At 35.3% G+C, this 20386-nt stretch overlaps 2 protein-coding genes across 3 annotated transcripts; both read right to left on the bottom strand.

The window, feature by feature from the left end:
* Positions 1–5237: 5237 nt before the first annotated feature.
* On the bottom strand, positions 5238–6401 carry LOC117921091. The gene has a single exon (XM_034838888.1). The coding sequence runs from the start codon at positions 6197–6199 to the stop codon at positions 5375–5377; it is 825 nt and encodes a 274-aa protein (XP_034694779.1). The 5' UTR covers positions 6200–6401; the 3' UTR covers positions 5238–5374.
* Positions 6402–6706: 305 nt separating this feature from the next.
* On the bottom strand, positions 6707–15069 carry LOC117920336 (ethylene-overproduction protein 1). 2 transcript variants are annotated; one of them, XM_034837795.1, is made up of 4 exons: positions 12636–15067; positions 10054–10345; positions 9660–9969; positions 6707–7490 (listed from the first exon to the last, which is right to left on the bottom strand). In XM_034837795.1, the coding sequence occupies exons 1-4, from the start codon at positions 14657–14659 to the stop codon at positions 7258–7260; spliced, it is 2859 nt and encodes a 952-aa protein (XP_034693686.1). In that variant the 5' UTR covers positions 14660–15067; the 3' UTR covers positions 6707–7257. The 2 variants fall into 2 exon arrangements, with proteins under 2 accessions (XP_034693686.1, XP_034693687.1); XM_034837796.1 differs by lacking the exon at positions 6707–7490 and adding an exon at positions 7518–9034 and having other exon boundaries at positions 12636–15069.
* Between the last annotated feature and the right edge of the window lie 5317 nt (positions 15070–20386).

Below are 20386 nucleotides of genomic sequence, written 5' to 3'. Positions count from 1 at the left end.
GAACATGTAAAATATTTTTTAGATTTAAAGACCGAGAAGCTGAAGAAATAGTGGAGTGTCCAATATTTGAGATATTTAAACGATTACCATTTCCAACCATGACTTTGTCTGAACCAGCAAATGGAGTATGTGAATTCAAATTGTTGAGATTCGGAGTTAGGTGATGCGTAGCTCCGGTATCCATGTACCAACTTTCATCTCCAACAGTGGACGGAGTTGCAACCATTGCAGCAAGATGATTGTTCATTGTTGGTTGATAAGTCTGATCAAATCTATGATAGCAATTAATTGCAATGTGACCATATTTACCACATACTTGGCACTGTGGTTTTCCATTGCTGCCACCAGAAACATTATTAAAGTTTCCAGATGAGTAAGAATGGTTGTTAAAGCTACCTCTTATTGGACCATGTCCAAAATTTCCACCATTGTTGTTATAGTGGCCTCTCCCACGGCCTCTACCAAAGTTCTGATGATTAAATTGTTGTTGATTCTGATTGCCTCTAGCTTGAGTCTTGAATTGACCAGACTTTTGGTTTTTTTTGTTGTGTCCTTGAATGTTCATTGTTGTAATATTTGCTTGTAGGAGATTTGTTTCTTCTGTTGTGTGTTGTTGTTCCAATCGATTTTCATGAGTCAAGAGCATGCTATGAATTTCTTCTAGGCTTAATGGTTCATGCCCAGAGGTAACTGAAATGACAAACGAATTATACTCTGCTCCGAGTCCTACAAGTAAATAGAGAATTCGATCTTGCTCTGTAATGTTTTCTCCAATTGCCAGCAGGTTATCTACAATGGACTTGATTTTGAGTAGATATTCCATCATACTCAATCCTCCTTTCTTTGTTGTCTGCAATTGGAAATGAAGCTGCATGATACGAGCCTTTGAAGCTGCTGAGAAAATTTTCTCTAGAGCAGTCCAGATTTCTGATGCAGTATTAAGGCCGATAATCTGTGCCATCACTCCTTCTGTCAAAGAAGAATAGATCCAACACATTACTAAGCGATTCTGACGTTGCCATATATTGTATTCTGGATTTATGTTCTCTGAATCTCCAAGAAATCATGAAGGAGCAGGGATTTTGCCATGGATCATTTCTTCAAGACCATTTGCAATGATGATGTTCAGCATCTGAGTTCGCCACAGTAAGTAATTTGATCGATCGAGTCTTGCCGTGAATGCTTGATTCAATGATGGCATTGTATGATGAGCAAAACTGGAGTTAGGATGATCCGTGGAAGAAGCTGATCCTTCTGATGCCATGGAAAAGGATTTGCAGATGTTAGTTTGTGGCTCTGATACTAAGAAAGAACTCAGAGATATGAAGATAAGAACGAGATGTGCAGAGCATCTGTTTGAGAGAAAACCAGAAAGATGAAAAACTGAAATTGAGCTACAGCAAAGCTACCCACTGTTAGGTCCTCTGTTTCTTATATACAGGAATCTAAAAATCAGTTATTAACCACTTTCTAATTAGTTACAACAACCAGGCTGTTAACTACTTAAATAACAGCTTGTTAAGTTGTTAAACAAGTTGTTAACTTCTTGACATTGCAGTCGCGTCATCTATTAAGAAGTCTTGCATCCGCACCATCCATTGAGAAGCCTCATAGTCGCATCACACAGAAGAATCTTGAAAAATGTAAGTTCGAGCCTTTTTCTTTAATTTTTGTTGAGTAAATAAAAAATAAAAATTTGTTTAGGAATGTTTAGTTAATTAATTTAGTGAATCTCGCGTTTGTGTTTGTGTGTTTCTGATTTCGTTAATTCTAATTTTAATCCATTAATATTCAATTATGTAGTTGATTATAATTTTAGTTAGTTAATTTAGTTAATCACATGTTATTGTTTTCGTGTTTTAAGTTTAGTAATTTTAATTTTGATTTATTAATAGTTTGAGCTTTCTAGAATTTTAGCTAATCAATCTAGTTAATTACATATTATTGTTTTCATATTTTCAAGCTCGTTAAACTTTGGTTTTTGATTCATCATATTTTGTTTGAGTGTTAATTTACTTTAATTGATCCCATGTTATTATCTTCATATGTTAAGTTTGTTGTTCTTAATCCTTGATTGGTTTTTATCTTAGTTCATGCACTTCTTGAATTCTAGATGTTAGTCTTGATTAATATTTTTGTTAGCTTATTTGATTTGAAAGTCATTAGTTTGTTGCCTTAGTGATTGTTGGTCAAATCTCTTTTTTGAAGGCCATTGGAAACCCATGAAGGTTGGCCCTACTCTCACCATTTTAGTCGGCCTGGTTGTCTAAAATTTTATTTTGAGATTTTGTTTTCTTTTGGGTTGCCTATGTTTAATCCTTGAGTATTGTCGTTTGTAAATTATTTATTTCCTTTTGAGAAGAGACCTTTCTCAAAATGTTCCTCATTAAAATGCATTTCAAAAGTTCATTTAGAGTCCTTAGAATCAAAATCTCATTTTTTTTTAAAATAACATACAACCATGTTTTGATCGGTTAGCATCTTTCTCAATTTTCAATAAAAACTATGGTTTTGAGTAAGACATGAATCCAAGCTTGTGGTTCCAAATAAATGGGATAATTCTAGGATAGATTTATGTATATCAATTAAGGAATTGGTGGAACCCCTACATAAGAAAATCTTTTCAAAACTCATCTTTACTGCCACATTTGCTACTTGTTGTAATCATATCTATCTATGAAACCAAGGTTTGGTTAATCTTGATTTTGATGATAACAAAACAATGTTTAGAACTAATGATTATATTTTAAGTGTGATTAGGCAAGATGATTTCCAAAGTGGCAATTACAAAGACATATCAAGCCAAAGATAAATCATGAAGAAGAAGACCACCTCAAAGAGAAGTGATTTTCAAGACCCAAGCTTCATAAGATCTCTTTGTAAGGTTGTTGGTGCACTAGGTTTTTTCATGCATTACATTCTTTACTTATGCACCAAAATCATCCAAGAATTAATTCATTTTAAATCCTTTTAAAATTGGATGATTTCATGTTTTCAATTAAAACCTTGTGTCAAATATTTTCCAAACTTGTTTTAAAGGTTTTAAGTTGAAAAAGTTGGGTGTTAAGCCAAAAATGGCTCAATCGGTTGAACCGGATGAACAGTAACCAGTTGACACCCAGCTCAACCAGTTGAGGGGTATGAACAGTAACCGATCGACCGTTCGAAAAATGCAAAAATTTTCTCTTTCTTCCAGAACGGTTGTTCAACCGGTCAAGGTTGAACCTCGTCCGGTCGAGGTCCGGTCAAGGTCCGGTCGAGGCCCAACGGTCACCTGTCAAGCATTAAATGCTAACGGCTAGTCAACCGGTCGACCCCCAGCTCGACCGATCGAACCCCAAATGGCTAGTTTGGCTTTTTTCTTCTATAAAAAGGCTTCAATCTTCATTGTTTGAAGAGCTTAACCTTCCTAAATCATTCTTAAATATATTTGAGCCTTAGAAGAGTGTTTTTTAGTGCACCATTGTTCCAAAACTTGCATATCATTAGTGCACCATTCAATCATAGTTTCTTGTATCATTTGAGCTTAAAGCTTTTGTACTAGGATTTTGTGAGATCTTGTAATTGTAAATCTTTGAGAGGAAGTTTTCCAAGAGTGTGGTATCTCTTGAGGAGTGTAAAGGGTGCTTGGAGCCAAAAGTCCAAGAGGGTGGATTGGAACCATAATCTAATTGTATTGCTTAAAGGCTTGGTTTGGAAGCCTTGAATTAGTGGAACCTCAAGCTTAGGATTGAAGCTAGAGGAGAGTGGATGTAGGCCGGGTTGCGTCGAACCACTATAAATCTTGTGTTTGCATTCTCTCTTTCCTACTCTTTTAATTTATATGCAATTGTTTTTATATTGTTTATTATATATACTTGCATATAATTATCTTTTACATTCACTTAGTTTAAATTTGCAAAAAGAGACCATCACCCTATTCACCCCCCCTCTAGGGTGATTACCATAGGTTGGATTAGCCTCAAATTCCTAACACTATCTAATTTTTTAGGAATTGTATACAAGATGTATGTGATGATTGATTATTCCATATACTTTGCTCATTTTTGCTATGCTAATTAGATAATGCTAGGATTTCTTTATTTTATTATTTATTATCTAACTCCTCATGTCTTGTGGGAGCACGTTACAAGTTACCTATGCTATTCAGGTACGCTTTTTACCTTCGTATCTTAATTTCATAAATTATGTATTGCTTTATATATGATCGTTATATATTGCTCCGTATGAGTTTGTCAACTTGTTCAGCATATCTTTTTTATTGTTTGTTTAGTTTGCCATGTTTGATTAAGAGACTAGGGTAAAATACATGTTGTGTGTTTTATTTTCCAAACTAACCATTGATGGCTTATGATAACACTTAAGAAGCAATCTAGGTACACACCCTAAATTTTCTTTATGATTTGTGATTGGTTTTCTTGTTTGTCATGCTATTTTTTTTTTTTTAAAACCACCTAGCCTATCTAGGTATCTATAACCAACCAATTAATTGTCTAATTTCCCTCAACTTAGTCACTAGAGACCTCTTTAGGGCTTAGAGGGATGCTACCTCTTAGAGGTACCTTCCCGATAGGTAACCTGATCCTTAAACCAAGACTCGGGTTTTTTAAGACTTATTTTTTCAAAATTATGGAGTCACTTCTTTAGGGTTTTCTTTCTTGTTTTATTTTCCCTTTTAAAATAAAATAAAATAAGTAGCGACTTTGACTTTTCCAAAACTATTTTTTTTCACCAATAAAAATAAGTCTTGCCTATTGAGTGGGAATGCACGTGAAAAATACGAGTCTACGATATGGCAAAGTAAAAATTTAATAAATAATTGTAGACAATCTATTAGAATTAAAAAAATAAAAATTATTGTTGGTAATAATTTAAAGTTGCATGTAGATAAGCATAATTAATTTGCAGAATTTCCATGCAACCTCACCAATCTACCTACATTTTTATCGTAAAAAACCACCTTCTCTTTTACTAAAGGGTAGACTTCATTCATAGGTTTTTTTATCAAGCATTAAATGCACTTAAACTTGATTTTTTTATTAAAAAAAAAACCAAAATAATAAAAAATAAAAAATAAAAAATAAAATTATGTACCTGTTTTGACCTTTTGATTTCTTCCTCATGTGAAATGAAGCAGTGCCATGTTATTTTTAAATAATGTTAATAATATTTTCATATAATAAATATCTTATTGAACTTTATACTATTTGCACTATTACATATAACATATAGAACTATATTTGAACTTCAATATACTACATGTACAGCAATAGCAGAATCAAGTTGTTGTACTTGCAGAACCCTAGGATACTTGGCTTACATTACCTTTATAATATGCGTACTGGTACTGCAATCTCAGGGTAAGCTCTCAATTCTACACACCATAATCTCGGAGGGGCCTCTCAACTAATGAATGATTTCGCTTATGTCTACCACTGGATTCAGGTTTCAGATTGGGAGGAGGGCAGTGCCTGACTGGGCTCTTCACTCCACACAGCTTGTGCTTCATGCGCCAGGGGAAGAAAAATTCTAGGCCACAGCCTCTGGAGGAGGGGGAGGAGTATGATCTTCCAACTTGTTGCGTTAGGCAATCTTCCGGGTGACTGCTTGTATGGGGAATCCTTCTATTCAAACTCCTGGTACAGTTTAGCGCAGACGAAGCAGCCAATGCTTGAGCAGCTGGAAGAAAGCGCCGAATTATGAAATTTGGTGACTCGCTGCCGCTGGACTCCAGCGCCTCCAGTTTTAGACCGTTCAGCCCGTGGACTTTCTCGGCTGCCTCAACAATGTGGTCTAGTGCATCTGACAGGGAGAACATGTCTATGGCATCTGAGAAAACATCCACATCACCATCATCAACATCAGCGTCGCAACCATCGTCGTTGTCGTCGTAATGTTGATACTCCTCATCGTTGGATTCTTCTTTAGGTGGATGGCATCTCCCTGGTGGGAGCCCAGGAGGAGGAGGCAGGTCCTCGTCATCGGATTCAAATCTCCCCATGTCTTTAGGCTTACCAGGAGCTTGCTCCCATGAAAATGGCACTCTAGTACTTGTATCCCGCGATGTTCCTTGTGAATTAGTGCGTGAAATTCCCACAACAGGGAAGCCACCAGGGTGCCTTGTCGACAAGAGTGGCGCATTGAAATTGAGCTTTCCAGCACAGTTCCCATCCATAGCAGCTTTGCTTTCCTCTTTCATGTAACAATTGGAGTAGAATTTTGATTTTCAGGAGAATGAGGGGAAACTGATACAAAGGGAAGTAGTTGGGTGGCATTATTGCAAGGCAGTTGGAAGTATGCGTATCTCGTGCAGTTAATTAAAACTATTTTTTTTTTCACATTAGAAAGGTTCACAGGTGAGACGGAGAAGAACCCCCTGCCACTTCATATGGATTGAGACAGCACCAAAGGCTCAGCACAGCTGAGTGGTTCTGGCAACTCTTACTTTTAGCTTTTAGGCCCTCAAAATCAGTAAAAGAAAATATTAACATTATAATAAGAATAAACTCTTGAAGGGTAGTATTGAATAGTGGAAAATGATGATGCATGGTGAGAGTGATTTTAGTTTGTGTATGGCTCCATGATGTGAGTTTGGCTGGAGTGACTGCTGCTTGGTCCTTGGTGTCTGGTGAGCATCACTCTTTTAAAATGCAGTCCTAGCCTAGCACCAAATAAAAAAAAAGCTTGGGCAGATGAGAAAGCAGAGTTTGGTATGATTTTCTGTTTACTCAGATGAACTGTAATATAAAACCCCTTTGTCTGTTACAAGGGAAAATTGTGAGGCTTATAAAACAATACAAAAGATACAACATGGGAAAACTGAAAAAGTTACAATACATTGGAAACTTCTAACTGGGAAACTTTATCACAAGCTGCCCTTTCATGTACATGCTCTTATACTTGTGGTTACTTTCACCACCATTTGCACTGGGGTGGTCTAGCAGGTAGCAGGAGCAGCAGTCTGCACTACTTATATCAACTGATCAATACACAACCCAGTACACACATATATATAAATTTACATGCTATCCTGCTCTTTCTCCCTTGTTTTTGTAATACTCTTCTCTTGCAGTTTCTTCTTTCAAGGCCACACCAACTTCACTTTCTGACTGTTTCTAAAGAAAAAAATCTGGAACAAAAAATGCTGCCATTACAGGTTCTCGCCTTTCTAGAACCAAAAAGATGGATGGCAACAATGGGATTGCCCTCACCAAGATAATGAAGAAATAACACGAGTACTGCTTTCTCTGGCTTTTCTCATTTCTGTTGTTCATTGCACCGCTCCTGTGCTTTATTGCAGAGCTCAAGTGTATCTGCATGACTGGGATCAAGACAGAGAGCTGCTTCAGAGTCTCGGAGAGTGGAGACAAAATCACCCATTGAGTCATGAAATGCTGCCCGAAGATGTAGTAGCTGTAGGTCTGGCTTGAAAGTTATGGCCTTTGTAAGTTCTGCTATGGCTTCAGCTTCTTTATGATCATCCATTAAAACTGATGGGGATCAAAACTTGTATTAGTGAAATTCAAGGGATCAAAACTTAATAATACCATTAGCATGTAAAATTAAACATAATAGAATAATAATATTCTTCACCAAACTTCACAAAACCAAGGAAAGAAAAAACTTTCTACTTCTCTTTAACTAATGTTCACTCTCTTTTAGAAGTGAAGCTAATGGGAAGCAAAAAGGCTGCTGATTCAGGATCATGGACACAGCAAACAAACTCCTCTATGCCCAATTTAAAGGATTTAAAACCATAGCCAACAGAATAAACCATAAGTCCAACTCTGCCACATAGCCTAAACCTAGTATTCTAGCCCATGTAAACACTACAGGGGAAAGTGAGGAAAGGGAAAGGTTTTATGCAACCCATGAAGTCGGATGCACCCCTTGAGTATTGCTTTTATTTTTTATTTTTTAGAACTAACAAAGTTTTTTATTATAGGTCAAAAGAAAACCAAAGCCAGAAAGTGACAAAAGAATTTTGACTAGTAACAGAATTCAAGTTAATATTATATGCTAACCACTGGAAATCCCACAAATTTTCAATCTGAAGAAAATTGGCATGAGAAAATACAGAACTTACTGGAAAAGAAGACTAACAGAGGACACAGAGAAACATAAGCACCACTATTTCCTCAAATCCAAACTCATCCATCAGAATCATATGTCTTCTTCAATTCAGTCCTAGAATCTTTGCAATCACACAACTGAATGATAAGATAATTCCCAAACAATTATACTTCTGAAGAGCAACTCAAGCTATCCTTCAAGTTAGTGATTCCCATAACAAGACCTTTAAAAACAATCTCACAGATCATCATAGTCAATAGCTTCAACCTCCCCAATACCCAAATCATTTGCCCCACCAATTACTCAAATTGTTGCATAAACAGCATATATAACTTCGAGTGTACTGAACTGGTTGTAGTAGTGAAATGCCTAGATCAAGATATGACTAGCTGATGTCTTTATAAGCTGCCTGGATGGTGTTAAAAATACCATCCATAGTACGTTTCACATAAATGCAGCTAAAGCAATAACTGAGTAACAACCAAGGTTGTGGAAGTCCATATATAATATAATGAGAATGACCACATACTTATCACAAGCACCACTGGATACGATAACAAAACCTAAGGAGAGAGGGATGAATGTTGAGGGGGCTTGGTTGTAGACTCTTCTTGGAATTGGACAATTCTAGTTTCATTTCCCCCTTCTTTTATACCAGCTTGAAGCCACTTAAGATATCATGACGCATTTAGATGTCTGTGGAATATCATTTGAGTCCATAGTATTTTAATTAGGACTCAGAATTTGTTATGAGAAGCTGACTTATTTGTATAACTAATACAGTCCTAACTTTCAAACATGATAAATCAATTTAAAATCATGTAATTTGAGGTCATGGAACTGATGTGACTCGAGTAACCTTGGGATAAATATACAATAAATTACAGGCCTAAGCAGATACATGCCTTATAAGGGGCTGGTTGATGTGTTGACTTCTGGAAATAAAATTTGGGATTGCAAACTGTAACCACATTGTAAATGAAAAGTTAACAATAATCTCTTTTTAGCAAGGATATACAGCAGTCATTTTAAGTAATGGGACACAAGGGAAAAAAACTTATACATTGATCAAGTACAAGTTATTTCAGGTGGAAATCTAGAGATGACATGTAGATTAAAATCAGGACTTCCAGGAAAGAGGTTATAAAGGTGGAGTCACAAATTGATTCATATCAAGGATGGAAGATCATTTTGAGTATGATACATAATTAACAGTAGGGTAATGTCACAAGAACTACATACATTCTTGGTGACTAAAGATGCAACACCGGAACACTTGAACAAGAAGTTGAGTATGATCCCTCAAATGGTAGGAAATGAAACTACAGTTCGCTAACTGGAAAATACTGAACTGAACATAGAGGAAAAAGGAAAACTACAAATATGGATGACTTGATCCACAAATTCTCTATAAAGACCCAACAATCATTAATGGTTGAAGGATCTGAAATAGGATTATATAATTTTCTGTAACTTGAACAAAATGAAAGGGATCAAATTCCTGCAACAATATGTTAACAGTTTCCAATGACTCACAACTGTAAACAAATTGCAGAGAGAAAGTAGAATTGTTTCATGGAACTTACCAGCTGCCCTGTATCTGTAGGGGTATGTCCTCAGAGGATCTAGCTGTGTTGCCATACTAAGATCATTTTTTGCCATGTCACGGTCACAATACTCTGAACGTTTCTCATAAGCTGATGCATTGTTCCGTGCCTTCTCTATCAGCTTTGTCATTTCATCATACGCATGTTTGCGTTGATTTTTGAGATGATATACACGAGCCAAACCCTGATGTGCTCGTGTGTGCTTGATGGTGAGGGCATTGATGTAGCAGACTCTAGCACGATCGAGATTTTCACAGTCTACATAGACACTTCCAAGATTATTTAATGCCTGCAAATAGCAAAACAGTCAAGTTATATGTTATTCTGGAGCATGAGACAAAGATGTATGGATTGCTCCAAAGTTGATAGTTACTTGTCCTTTTCGAAGGCCATCTGAAGGGCATTTTAGGGCTTCCTCCAGAAGTTCAATGACATACAGTGAAGACTCAGAATCAAGACTTGAATCTGCTAAAGCATATGCTTTTAGGAAAAAAGCTTCAAATGATCTCTGGATTGAAATGGACTCCTCAGCCTTAGCTAATGCTTCTTCACGATGACCAGTGTCATACAATATCCATCCCTCATAAACAAGCCTTTCATGCTCAGAACTAGAATAATTTCTAGCCAAACGCAGACTACGCATTGCAGCCTTCTGAGAGTTTAATCTATAACATACAAAACCATCAAGAATAATGTTGGAACAAAATGAGATAAAGTACAGGACAACCATGAAAGGAAGAATTTTATTGTTTTAAAAGGATAATTCCCCACACTCACACTAACAGAAGACTTCCTACAGAAACTTATTTAGAAAGAGTGAGAAAAAGAGAGAGATCTAAGAGAGAAAAAATAAAGGACACCATGATTCATGGCCACAGATAATCGACATTTAACATAGGATAAAACAAAGGATACATGTCTATTCATATAAAAACCCATTCCAGTCAACCAATACTGCATAACACAGGGTACCTTGTTATCGAAGCTCACAGGTCAACATTAGGTATTCTTATATGGCAGGCAAGAGGAATGCATATCCATCAATCATTACAGACTATCAAGATAGATGGTTCTGGTGCTACAACCTTCCATCAAAGAAAATATATTTTTTTGCAGATGTTTTAGGTTTTTCGGCATCAAAATCTAATGCATAGCCTTATGAAAAGAAATGTCTCCATTATTTGCTTGCATCAGAGTTGAGCCCAGGTTGGGCCACAGAGCATCTTTGTTTAATTAAATGCAATAGAAAATGACAATATTTTGAAGGTACAGTGGTCCAAAAAGAGATGATTAGAGGCACAGATGTTAAAAGAATAGTTTTCTGGCCCACAAATGCTACTGTTCATCTGTGGACATATGAACGCATCAACTCTCTTGGTGCTTGTGCCTTTTAAAAAATAAAAGGTTTTACTTTAGAGATGAAATTGCTAAATCCTCTGATTCAGTAAGATCATATCTTGATTGCAATAGTGAGTGAGGATGCATACCACATTTAGGTTAATGGAATATTCATTGAAGCTCCAACAATGGACAGACATCTAGGATGGGAATCACCACAGGATACAAACATAGTGTTGAAGAAAGAAATAGTGGCAGTGGTCATGGTCCCAGGACCTGTTTCTCTCCTGGATATATTTGATAATCTTTATCTATTTGAATGTCATCTTGTATTTCCTCCTTTATTTCTTTCTTCCTGTCAATTTTTTTTGGGGGTTAAATTCTTTGTGAGTGTTAGCATGTGCCTATGTGCACACCTGGTATTGGATAGAGTGAAGGTTATCTTATGTCTGTCCAATAGTATCAATTCATTAATATGCAACACATCAACTCATTAATATGCAACACAATAGATCTTGTTCCTTTGGCACATATTATGCCATTAATATGTATATTATAAAGGGAGCTTGGGGTTCTTGGGCCCCACAAAGGGTGGGGTTTATTTTGTTTGGGAGGGAGTATGGGGTAGAATTTTGAGTTTTGGATCAACTCAAAAAGAAGAGGGTGGCTTTTGGCAAATCGTTGCTCTGTGTAAAGAGGATCAACTAACCATATTCTTATCCATTGTGGGAAAGCTAGCAGTTTGTGGATTCAGTTGTTCTCAATGTTTTATGTCTTTTGGTTGCTTTCAAATACAGTGAAAGAAATTTTTTCAGGTTGGCATAGGAGTTTTGAGGGAAAAAGAAGTGGAAAGCTTGGAGAACTACTCCTTTATGCCCATTTGAACTATTTGACAAAAACATAATCACATACTTTTGAAGGGGGAGAGCATTTGGTTCAATCACTTAAAGCTTTACTTCTTTCTACCATGTTTCTATGATGTCCTCAGTTCAGAGATGCTGGTCCCTCATTCTTGTTAGACTTCATAGACTGGTTGAGGGTGAGGGCTCATTGATGTGTTGGGGCCTTGCTGGTGTTATTTTTGCTTTCACCTTTTGGTGCCCTTTGTATATCTTGGTGTACGGTTGTACCTCCATTTTTATAATTAGTTGCCTATTCTTTGCCTATTAAAAAATGTATGTTCGGATGAACATTTCCTGCTCATAACCAAACATGTTTTCAAGGGCAATGGGTACTGCAGCATAAAATTTCATAGGCTAATTTATCCTCCACATTCCTAAAATGAAGTGTCAATTAATCATGCAATATATTCAGAGCGGAAAATATTTCCTGGAAAACAATATTGGAAAAACCACTTCTTGATGTATTAAGCTTTTATTCTCATATTAAAGCATCCCAAAGCAAATAGATAAAAACATAATGACTGAAAAGAGTAGAAGCACATAATGCCCTTCACAACAAACTTCTAAATGGGGCTCAGTGCACCTAAATGAATTTGAAGTTAGAATTTAGAAACACTATTAAAAACAGAATTAAGAAAAATGTCACCCCCCAACCACAAACAAAAAAACAAAAAAAAAAATGACAAGACAACAAAAGCAGTTGGTTCATACTTACCGCAAGAGAAGGAGAGATTGACGAAACCAAAGAAGGCTCCTTCCAGGGTCATTTGCCAACATCTGATGTACAACAGCTAGCGAACCAATATCATCAACAGAGGACCACCGATCATACAGTTGCATCCAACAATCAGCCTGATTCCATTGCTGGGCATGATGGCGGAGGAGCTCTACCAATTGGTCAGCAGGCATTTTCCCATTGAACATCATGTAATTTGGTTCCAAGGTTAGAAGTGCCCGTACATCTCTAAGAGCTCCATCATAGTCCTCCATGGCAATTGAAAACCAAGCACGCAGGGCTAGGCACTCAGCAGAGACCTTAAAGCCAATTATCTTGTTGATTTCTGAGATGGCTGCTCCAATCTTTTTATCCTCTACCATCAAAACAGCCCTGTACATGTATGGAAAAGAAAGAGTAGGATCCAATTCAGTTGCAGTATTTAGATCCATCATCTTCTCCTTCCCAAGACAATACAGAGATCGCTCTTGATACATCCACCCAACAGGTGTATAATCCGATATGAGGGAGTTCATCTGCTTGTATGCTGAAAACTTGTGGCCCCGCCTATACTTGGCCCTTGCAAAACCCACTAATGAATAAACATGACCCGCCTCAGCTGATGCCTGAAACCAATGTTGGGCATCCTTGTACTCATTCCTCTCAAGCATCACACAACCCAACAGGTGATTCACAAGTTGCTTCTGCCAACTTGATGTTGCACACTCCCCCAGCCTCTCCAGCAACATTACCGTCGTGTTTGATTTCATGTCATCCTCCATAGCTATCTGGCTCAGGAAGTAAAACAACAGAAAAGAAGCATGGCCCACTACAGCCAACCTTTTCCTAGCCTCCACACTACAAAAGAATTTTACAACATTGGGATTGTTCAAGGAATTCGGAAGCTCTCTCAAGAACACCTGTAAGCAAGCAGCCACAAGAAGATATGCAGTCTCCTCTAATCCATATTCAATAAACAACATAGCACTCTCAATGTCACCTACTAGAGACGCCAAATGAACATCGCAGGCCGATTTCATCTCCTCACAACAAAACTTGTTTGCCAAAGAGAGAAGCTCCAAAACGATTTTTGGATCAAAAGAATCTACTTTTTTTGTCCTGCTAAATATCTCAGCTGCTCTCATTCCCTCAGCTGAGATCCCATTATGCGAAAAATTTATCCTCTCCCGTCTGGACTCCACAAAGCTACCATATAGCATAGCCTTAAACGGTCTTGACAGCCCAGCAATATTATACCGAACGCATCTCACCTCCTCTTCTCCGATGCAAAATGACATATCTCCATCTTCCTCAGAGGTTGAACATTCCTCATCCCCTACCGACCCTTCATCATCAACATCTTCCTGAGGTGTTCTGGAACACACACAAGGATCATAGACTGATTCAGGATTATACCCAGACACCAAAGCAGCCTTAGGGCATTCAACATTGCGACCGCAACATTCCATAGCGGACGTCCCAATAAGCTCATCTTCTCTTCTCTCATACTTCAACCAAGCAGAGATCACAACCTTCGAATGTGCATCAACAGCGTGCTGCCTTGCGGACCGGAGGCTCCGCCGGAACAGTTTTGGATCGGGGAGGCCCCGAAAAATCGCACATTGCTCAAGATACGCCTCCGATTTCTCGAATTGAGGGCAGTTCGCAGTTCGACGATAAACATCAGCTAGGGTTTCGACGAAATTCACGGATTTAAGGTAAGGTTCAATTTGGGGCTCCAAGAGATCAGCCTTGGGGAGGCCATGAGGGAGGAGGGTGTCAACTACAGCTTGACAATTCTGATTCGATTTATACCGAGCCGTGTTCACCCCTAGATGATCATGAAGGTGGTGTAGGAGCTTCTCTCCCACACCACCTCCTCCTCCTCCAACTCCTCCACCTCCACCTCCACCTCCACCACCGGTGATAGTGGTGTTAGACGGATTAAGAGCATAAATTTGCGTGCCCTTACACCCATCAATGAGCTTCAAGCTCCGCATCGTAGTAAATATATTATGCTGCATCTTCCTTTTCAACACCCAAATTCAACCCAAAACCCAAAAAACCCAAAAACCAGGAAAAAAAAAATCAAACAAAACCTCAATACTATAATTTACCTTCTCCGCCTGCAAACACCATCACTTGAACATTCCAAAAGAGAGGCAACACCCCACCAAAAGAAAATGATGGTGATGCAGGCTTACAGGCGTTCAAAAACTGGGATTTTTTTTTTTTTCTGTCAGTTTCTTGAGAAAATAGAATTTAAAAAAGAAAAAGAAAAAGAAAAAGGAAAAAAGAAAATGAAGGAGGGTGTGGAGAATTGGAAAATTTCCTGGGGTTGTGCCCTGACCAACCAGATGTTGGAGGTGGAGTTGGCGGCCGTTGGAACGGCCTCTCTCTCTGTCTCTCGCTCTCTCTGTCTATCCCTCCTCCCGTCTCTATAATTGATCTTTTCTCTCTCTACTTATCTTTTTTTCTTTCTAGTTTTTTTATTTATGACTTTATTTTTATTTTTATTTTTGGATTTTATCTGGTAATAATATCCGTTAATTGGGGTGGGCCGCACACCTCGGCCTACAAAAGTGGGGGCCCATAATAATGCATACGCTGTCCCCTCCACCTCTAGGCTTCCACAGGGGGGCGTGGATGACACCGCCCAATCAAGTCTCGTAACGTAGTTCCGGCGCCTGTGATAGCGATTGATAGCAGAGTAGACAAGGGAGGCCCAGTTATGGAGTTCCATTTAAAGGTCTGATGACGTGTCGATCATACTCCCGTCACCCTGATAGAAGTATGGCCGGATTGGCGGTACGGCTGTATTCTAGCCAGGTTAAAATTAGGCCCACGCATCGTGACAAAGGGTGGTTACTGGTTCAGTCTCCTTTATTTTTCCCCTTTGGAAAATTCAAAATCCTATCATCCTATCCCTTAATCCGACCATTTCTTCAATTTTAATATTAAATTTTAATTTAATACTAAAATAAATAAAAATCTGTACCATTTAATACCATATAATATTGTCCCGTCAACGTTTTATTCATCTTGTATTCGAGATTCTAAAAGGATTATATTATTATTTTCAAAAAAATAATAATATAACCTTTTAATCATTTCCCCTGAAATGGCAGCTATCGTCACGTGGCATTCCACGAATATTTTTTTTGGCATGGCTTTCGGCCAATAATCATCTTAATTTTTTTTTCCCAATATTTTAATTTACCTTTTAACTTTTTCTTTTATTTACCTTCACCTAATAAGTTTACATGATCAGTTTTATTTATTAAAACTAACTCAATCATACAACAAATGTACATTACATGTATTTAAGAAATATAGATGATAACTTATTAGATTTTAAATATGAAGGTGTAACACGAAAAACGCGTTATATGTTGAGGAAAAAAATGTAATAAATCTTAAATAAAATATAATAATTATTTGAAATATAAATTAAAAATAATAATAAATATTTAAGTATGGTGGTGTTTGTTTGTGTTGTGTTTGGTGTTAAATGTGAATAAAATTGAATTGGATTTGACCATTAAGTATTAAGTGTTTAAATTGTTTGTTTTTTTATTAGTGTCTTTTAAGTGTTTTAACTATTTATTTTCATTAATGTATGCATTTTTTTAACGTTAAATCTATTTATTTACAAGTGTTAAAGATATTTATAAAATTAATTATTATATTTTTTTATTTTAGTTTCAAAATTAATAATTTTAAAAATTTGTAGTAAAGTCGTTTCTGATCCAAATTTCATGAACTTAATATTGAAATTAATTTATAAAAAAAATTAATACAATTTAATTTCATTGAGAATTGGATGAATTAAGGTAAAAAAAAAAAAAATAGTTCTTGTATGAGATTGAATTTTCGTTTTGGCTTTGAAATTTTATAAAATTATTTTGGATTAATTTTTATCCAATTTAATTTTTATATTATTGAAATTTTATAACGGATCTTATCGTCTAAAGATCAAGTTAGGGATGAAAGGCATAGCATTTCTTAAATTTGAAAATTACCTGTAAATGTGGAATAAGTCGGATGTTTCTTGAAAGAATTAAAATCCTAAAACAAAACTTAATTTTTATATTAATGAACTTTTTATTTCTATTTTCATTTTAAAAAATAATCCAAATAAATTAATAAATAAAAATAAAAATAATTTTTCATTCTCATTTTCTATTCTAATATAAGATACATAATTTTAAAAAAAAAAAATTACCTTTACCCTTAAATTGGTGTCACACCCACAAGAACATGCCACCTCATAGACTCATACAAACAGATGGGGTCATGAGGTCATCCCACAACTCGAGATAAGAGTGTTTGATGTCCCCCCCTACTATTCTCCCTTTCTTCATGGAATGGAAACAAAATGTGAGGGAAGTGATGTCTATTCATTACAATGTGAACTGCAATATGGTTCCAATATTGGTGGGTCAATGCACCCCTTAATGGGGAGGAAAGGATGATGGAGACCTTACTGTAACCCAACCCACAAAACTAAAAACAATGAATGATTGAGGGGTTGAATTAATTTCTCTAACATAATCCTTTATGATATGAGCCTGGCCAGCTATGAGGAGTGGGACCTATATATTTTTAAATTGGATTATACTATTCTCTGCCCTGGACCTTGTCTCTGTCATGCTCCCACATATCTCCCCACTCTTATCATTTTATTTTTTTTGGGCTTTCAAGTGAAGGTCGACCTGCTGCCACCGACCTCGGGGGCTTTGGCCACGTTATGCTAATAGATCTGTGGAAGCCCATGGCACATTTTTGGTGTTTTTTTCAATTATTTTGTTGGTTAAATCTTTGTACACACATGAAGTCCTACAATATTAGTAAAACAATAAAAAAATTTAGTGTAAATATTTTTTTTTAAATTAAAAAATTGTGGGCCAATCTCAATGTTAATATTTTTTTACAAAAAAAATATTTTTCGTTTAATTTTATCGTTTTAATCATAATTCAACAAATGTTGATGAAAATATTTTCTAATTCCTAAAATGGCTTATTCCTAAATAATTTTGTTGAACAACGAAAAACATATTGTAGTATCTGTGAATCCTCATTTCTCATGTAGAATCGTTTTGTTAATTGGTTTTTTTTCTTTTTTTTAATTTTAGCAACTTGTTTCTTTCACAAAGGAAATTTGTTGTGTTTTCTTAAAAAATTTGCCAATGAAAGAATGTGCTTATATACACTTTTAATTCGTTTTTTACTTCAATTGAAAGATTTAATTTTATTTATAAGACTAAATTTTATAGTCTTATAAATTTTGTTATATATCACATTTTGAATACATATCACGTGCGGTTACTTATCAAGTTCAAATTTTGTTGAATTGAAAAACCATAAAATTGAAGAATAATTAAATAATAATTTAATTTACTAAAAATTTTGATATCTACATTGAGAGAAAAAATTTCACCATTTTTGTCTTTTTTTTTTTTTCCTAAACTACAATAAATTTAAAAATACCCATATATTTTATAATAATATCTATTTCATAAATTCTTATTTATTTCACCATCATTTTTCATGTTAAATCTTTTATGTCTCTATACAATCTTCACCCCAACAATTATTGTAATGATTATAATTATAACATTTTAAATAAACACCAACATAATTTACTTTATCAGAATTTTTCTTTCAATTATTCTTTTTTATTTGTTTCTATAATTTAGAAGGGGCTAGAAATGATTAGGCCATTTGTATTGGACCCAAGTTTCATAAATTGCATGATCACCCTTAGATCTCCTAGGTCTAAGGACATCAAATATACAAAATTCTACATATTAGTAAGGTTGTAGCTTAGGCTAGTTGGTTGGACTGATGATTAACCTGGGCTTAACCCGAATTAAGAAAAAATTAATTAAAGTTCAACCCAACTTAACTAACTTGAGACACTCAATCCAAGTTTAAGCCAATCATATTTTTCTAAACTTGGATTTGTTGAGTTAGATTTGAACAGATTGGGTTAAAGTCAAGTTGATTGAGTTATAATTGCATGATTCAAAATCTATCTAGGATGGTTTTTTATTTATTTTTAAATTCTATATATTTATATCAAAATTTAAATATAAATAAGACAAAAATTCAAGATAACAATAAAAAAAAAACTTATATATGTTTTTAAAAAAATGAAAAAGTGTAAAATATAATTATAATTTGATATATATATTTAATATAAAAGAAAATGAATATATTATATAAAATAATAAATATTATAAAAACATTAAATTGAAGATTAGGCTTAGGATGTTTGAATCTTAACTTGAACTCAATCCAAATTAAGTTCAAATTGAAAAAACTTAATTCAAACTTAATCCGGGTATCGAATATGTTTACCCAAACCCACCAAAACATTGAGTTGGATTTGGGTTTAACAGGATCAACCCACCTTAAGTTACAACCCTACATATTAGTAACATGGCTGGTACTACATCAAACTAGAGCATGAGGAAAAATATATATCTGAGGGTAACAGGACCACGGTCCGTACTATGCTTAAGCCCTCAAACTATTAAACAAAATAATTTGAAGTTGAACCCACCAAAATCACACCACTTCCACCCACTATTTCAATGTCCCAATTTCATTTTTATAACTATAGATCCTTTAAGCTGGTTTTGGAAATGGGTAAATTAAGATTGAATAAAGGATAGTTGAGACTTGATATGTAAGCATGGTGCTTCATAGATAAGATATGAATTGAGACTTGATATGTAAGCATGATGCATATATACCTTATAACTTCTCATATAAGATATAATAATCATAATAATAATAATAATAATAATAATAATTTAGGATGCTTCCATTTTCTGTTTTATTTGTTTTTCCCTTCTTCTCAATTATGGGTAATGGACAACCAGGTGGGGGAGGTGGGAATGAGTCCAATGGAAGAATAACCCTCAAACCCAAAATCAATCATTCTCTCCTTCTAGTTATTTCTTTGTATAATTTATTTTCTTTGTATTTTTCTTGAGAAAATGAATGATTAAGGAGATTGATATGGGTGATTTAATGTAAATAAGGTGGACTGACTTCAACATGGAACCCGTGTTTGATCTAGTATAAAGAACAGGATTAGAAAGGTAGATGAGCCAATTGTAATGCGAACACATGCTTCTAAACAATATGACTTTTTTTTTTTTAATGTAGATTTATGATTGATTATTTTGTTTTTCTATCTTTTACACCCAATCAGCCTAGATTGAAGTTAGGCCTGCTTGGTGGGCCTGATCCATATTTGGAATGACATGCATGGTGAAAGGTCAATTCGGGCCCATTCCAAATCTAGGGAAAAGAAAAGTAAAAAAAGGCTCCCAACGACCAAGGATGAAAATTTTGATCGATGGAGGATTTTGTCCGTGGTAGTCAACACGGTCAAACTCAAAGAGTTCATATTAGCAGAGCAAGAATTTTGGGTAAAACTGTGCCGTTTAACCGTACAAATAATCCCTTTAGCACCTTTTAAAACTTATATTTAGACTTTTTTTTTTCCACATTGCTACTTCAATAAAATCTCAAATGATAATTAAAGTTTCAGTTAAAAAATGAAGTTGATTATCAGTTAAGACTTTAATTAAAAACTGAAGTCATAATTAGTAATTAAAGTTTCATTTTTTATTTGAGACTTGAAACCTTAGTAATTGAAGTTTTAATTTAAATTTTAAAAAATATATTTTTAATGATATGACTTTTATGTGACAATAAAAAGACCATTTTAAACA

The sequence above is a fragment of the Vitis riparia genome, chromosome 8 (genome assembly GCF_004353265.1).
Source record: "Vitis riparia cultivar Riparia Gloire de Montpellier isolate 1030 chromosome 8, EGFV_Vit.rip_1.0, whole genome shotgun sequence".
Classification (NCBI taxonomy): Eukaryota; Viridiplantae; Streptophyta; class Magnoliopsida; order Vitales; family Vitaceae; genus Vitis; species Vitis riparia.
This window is presented reverse-complemented; position numbering and strand designations above follow the sequence as displayed.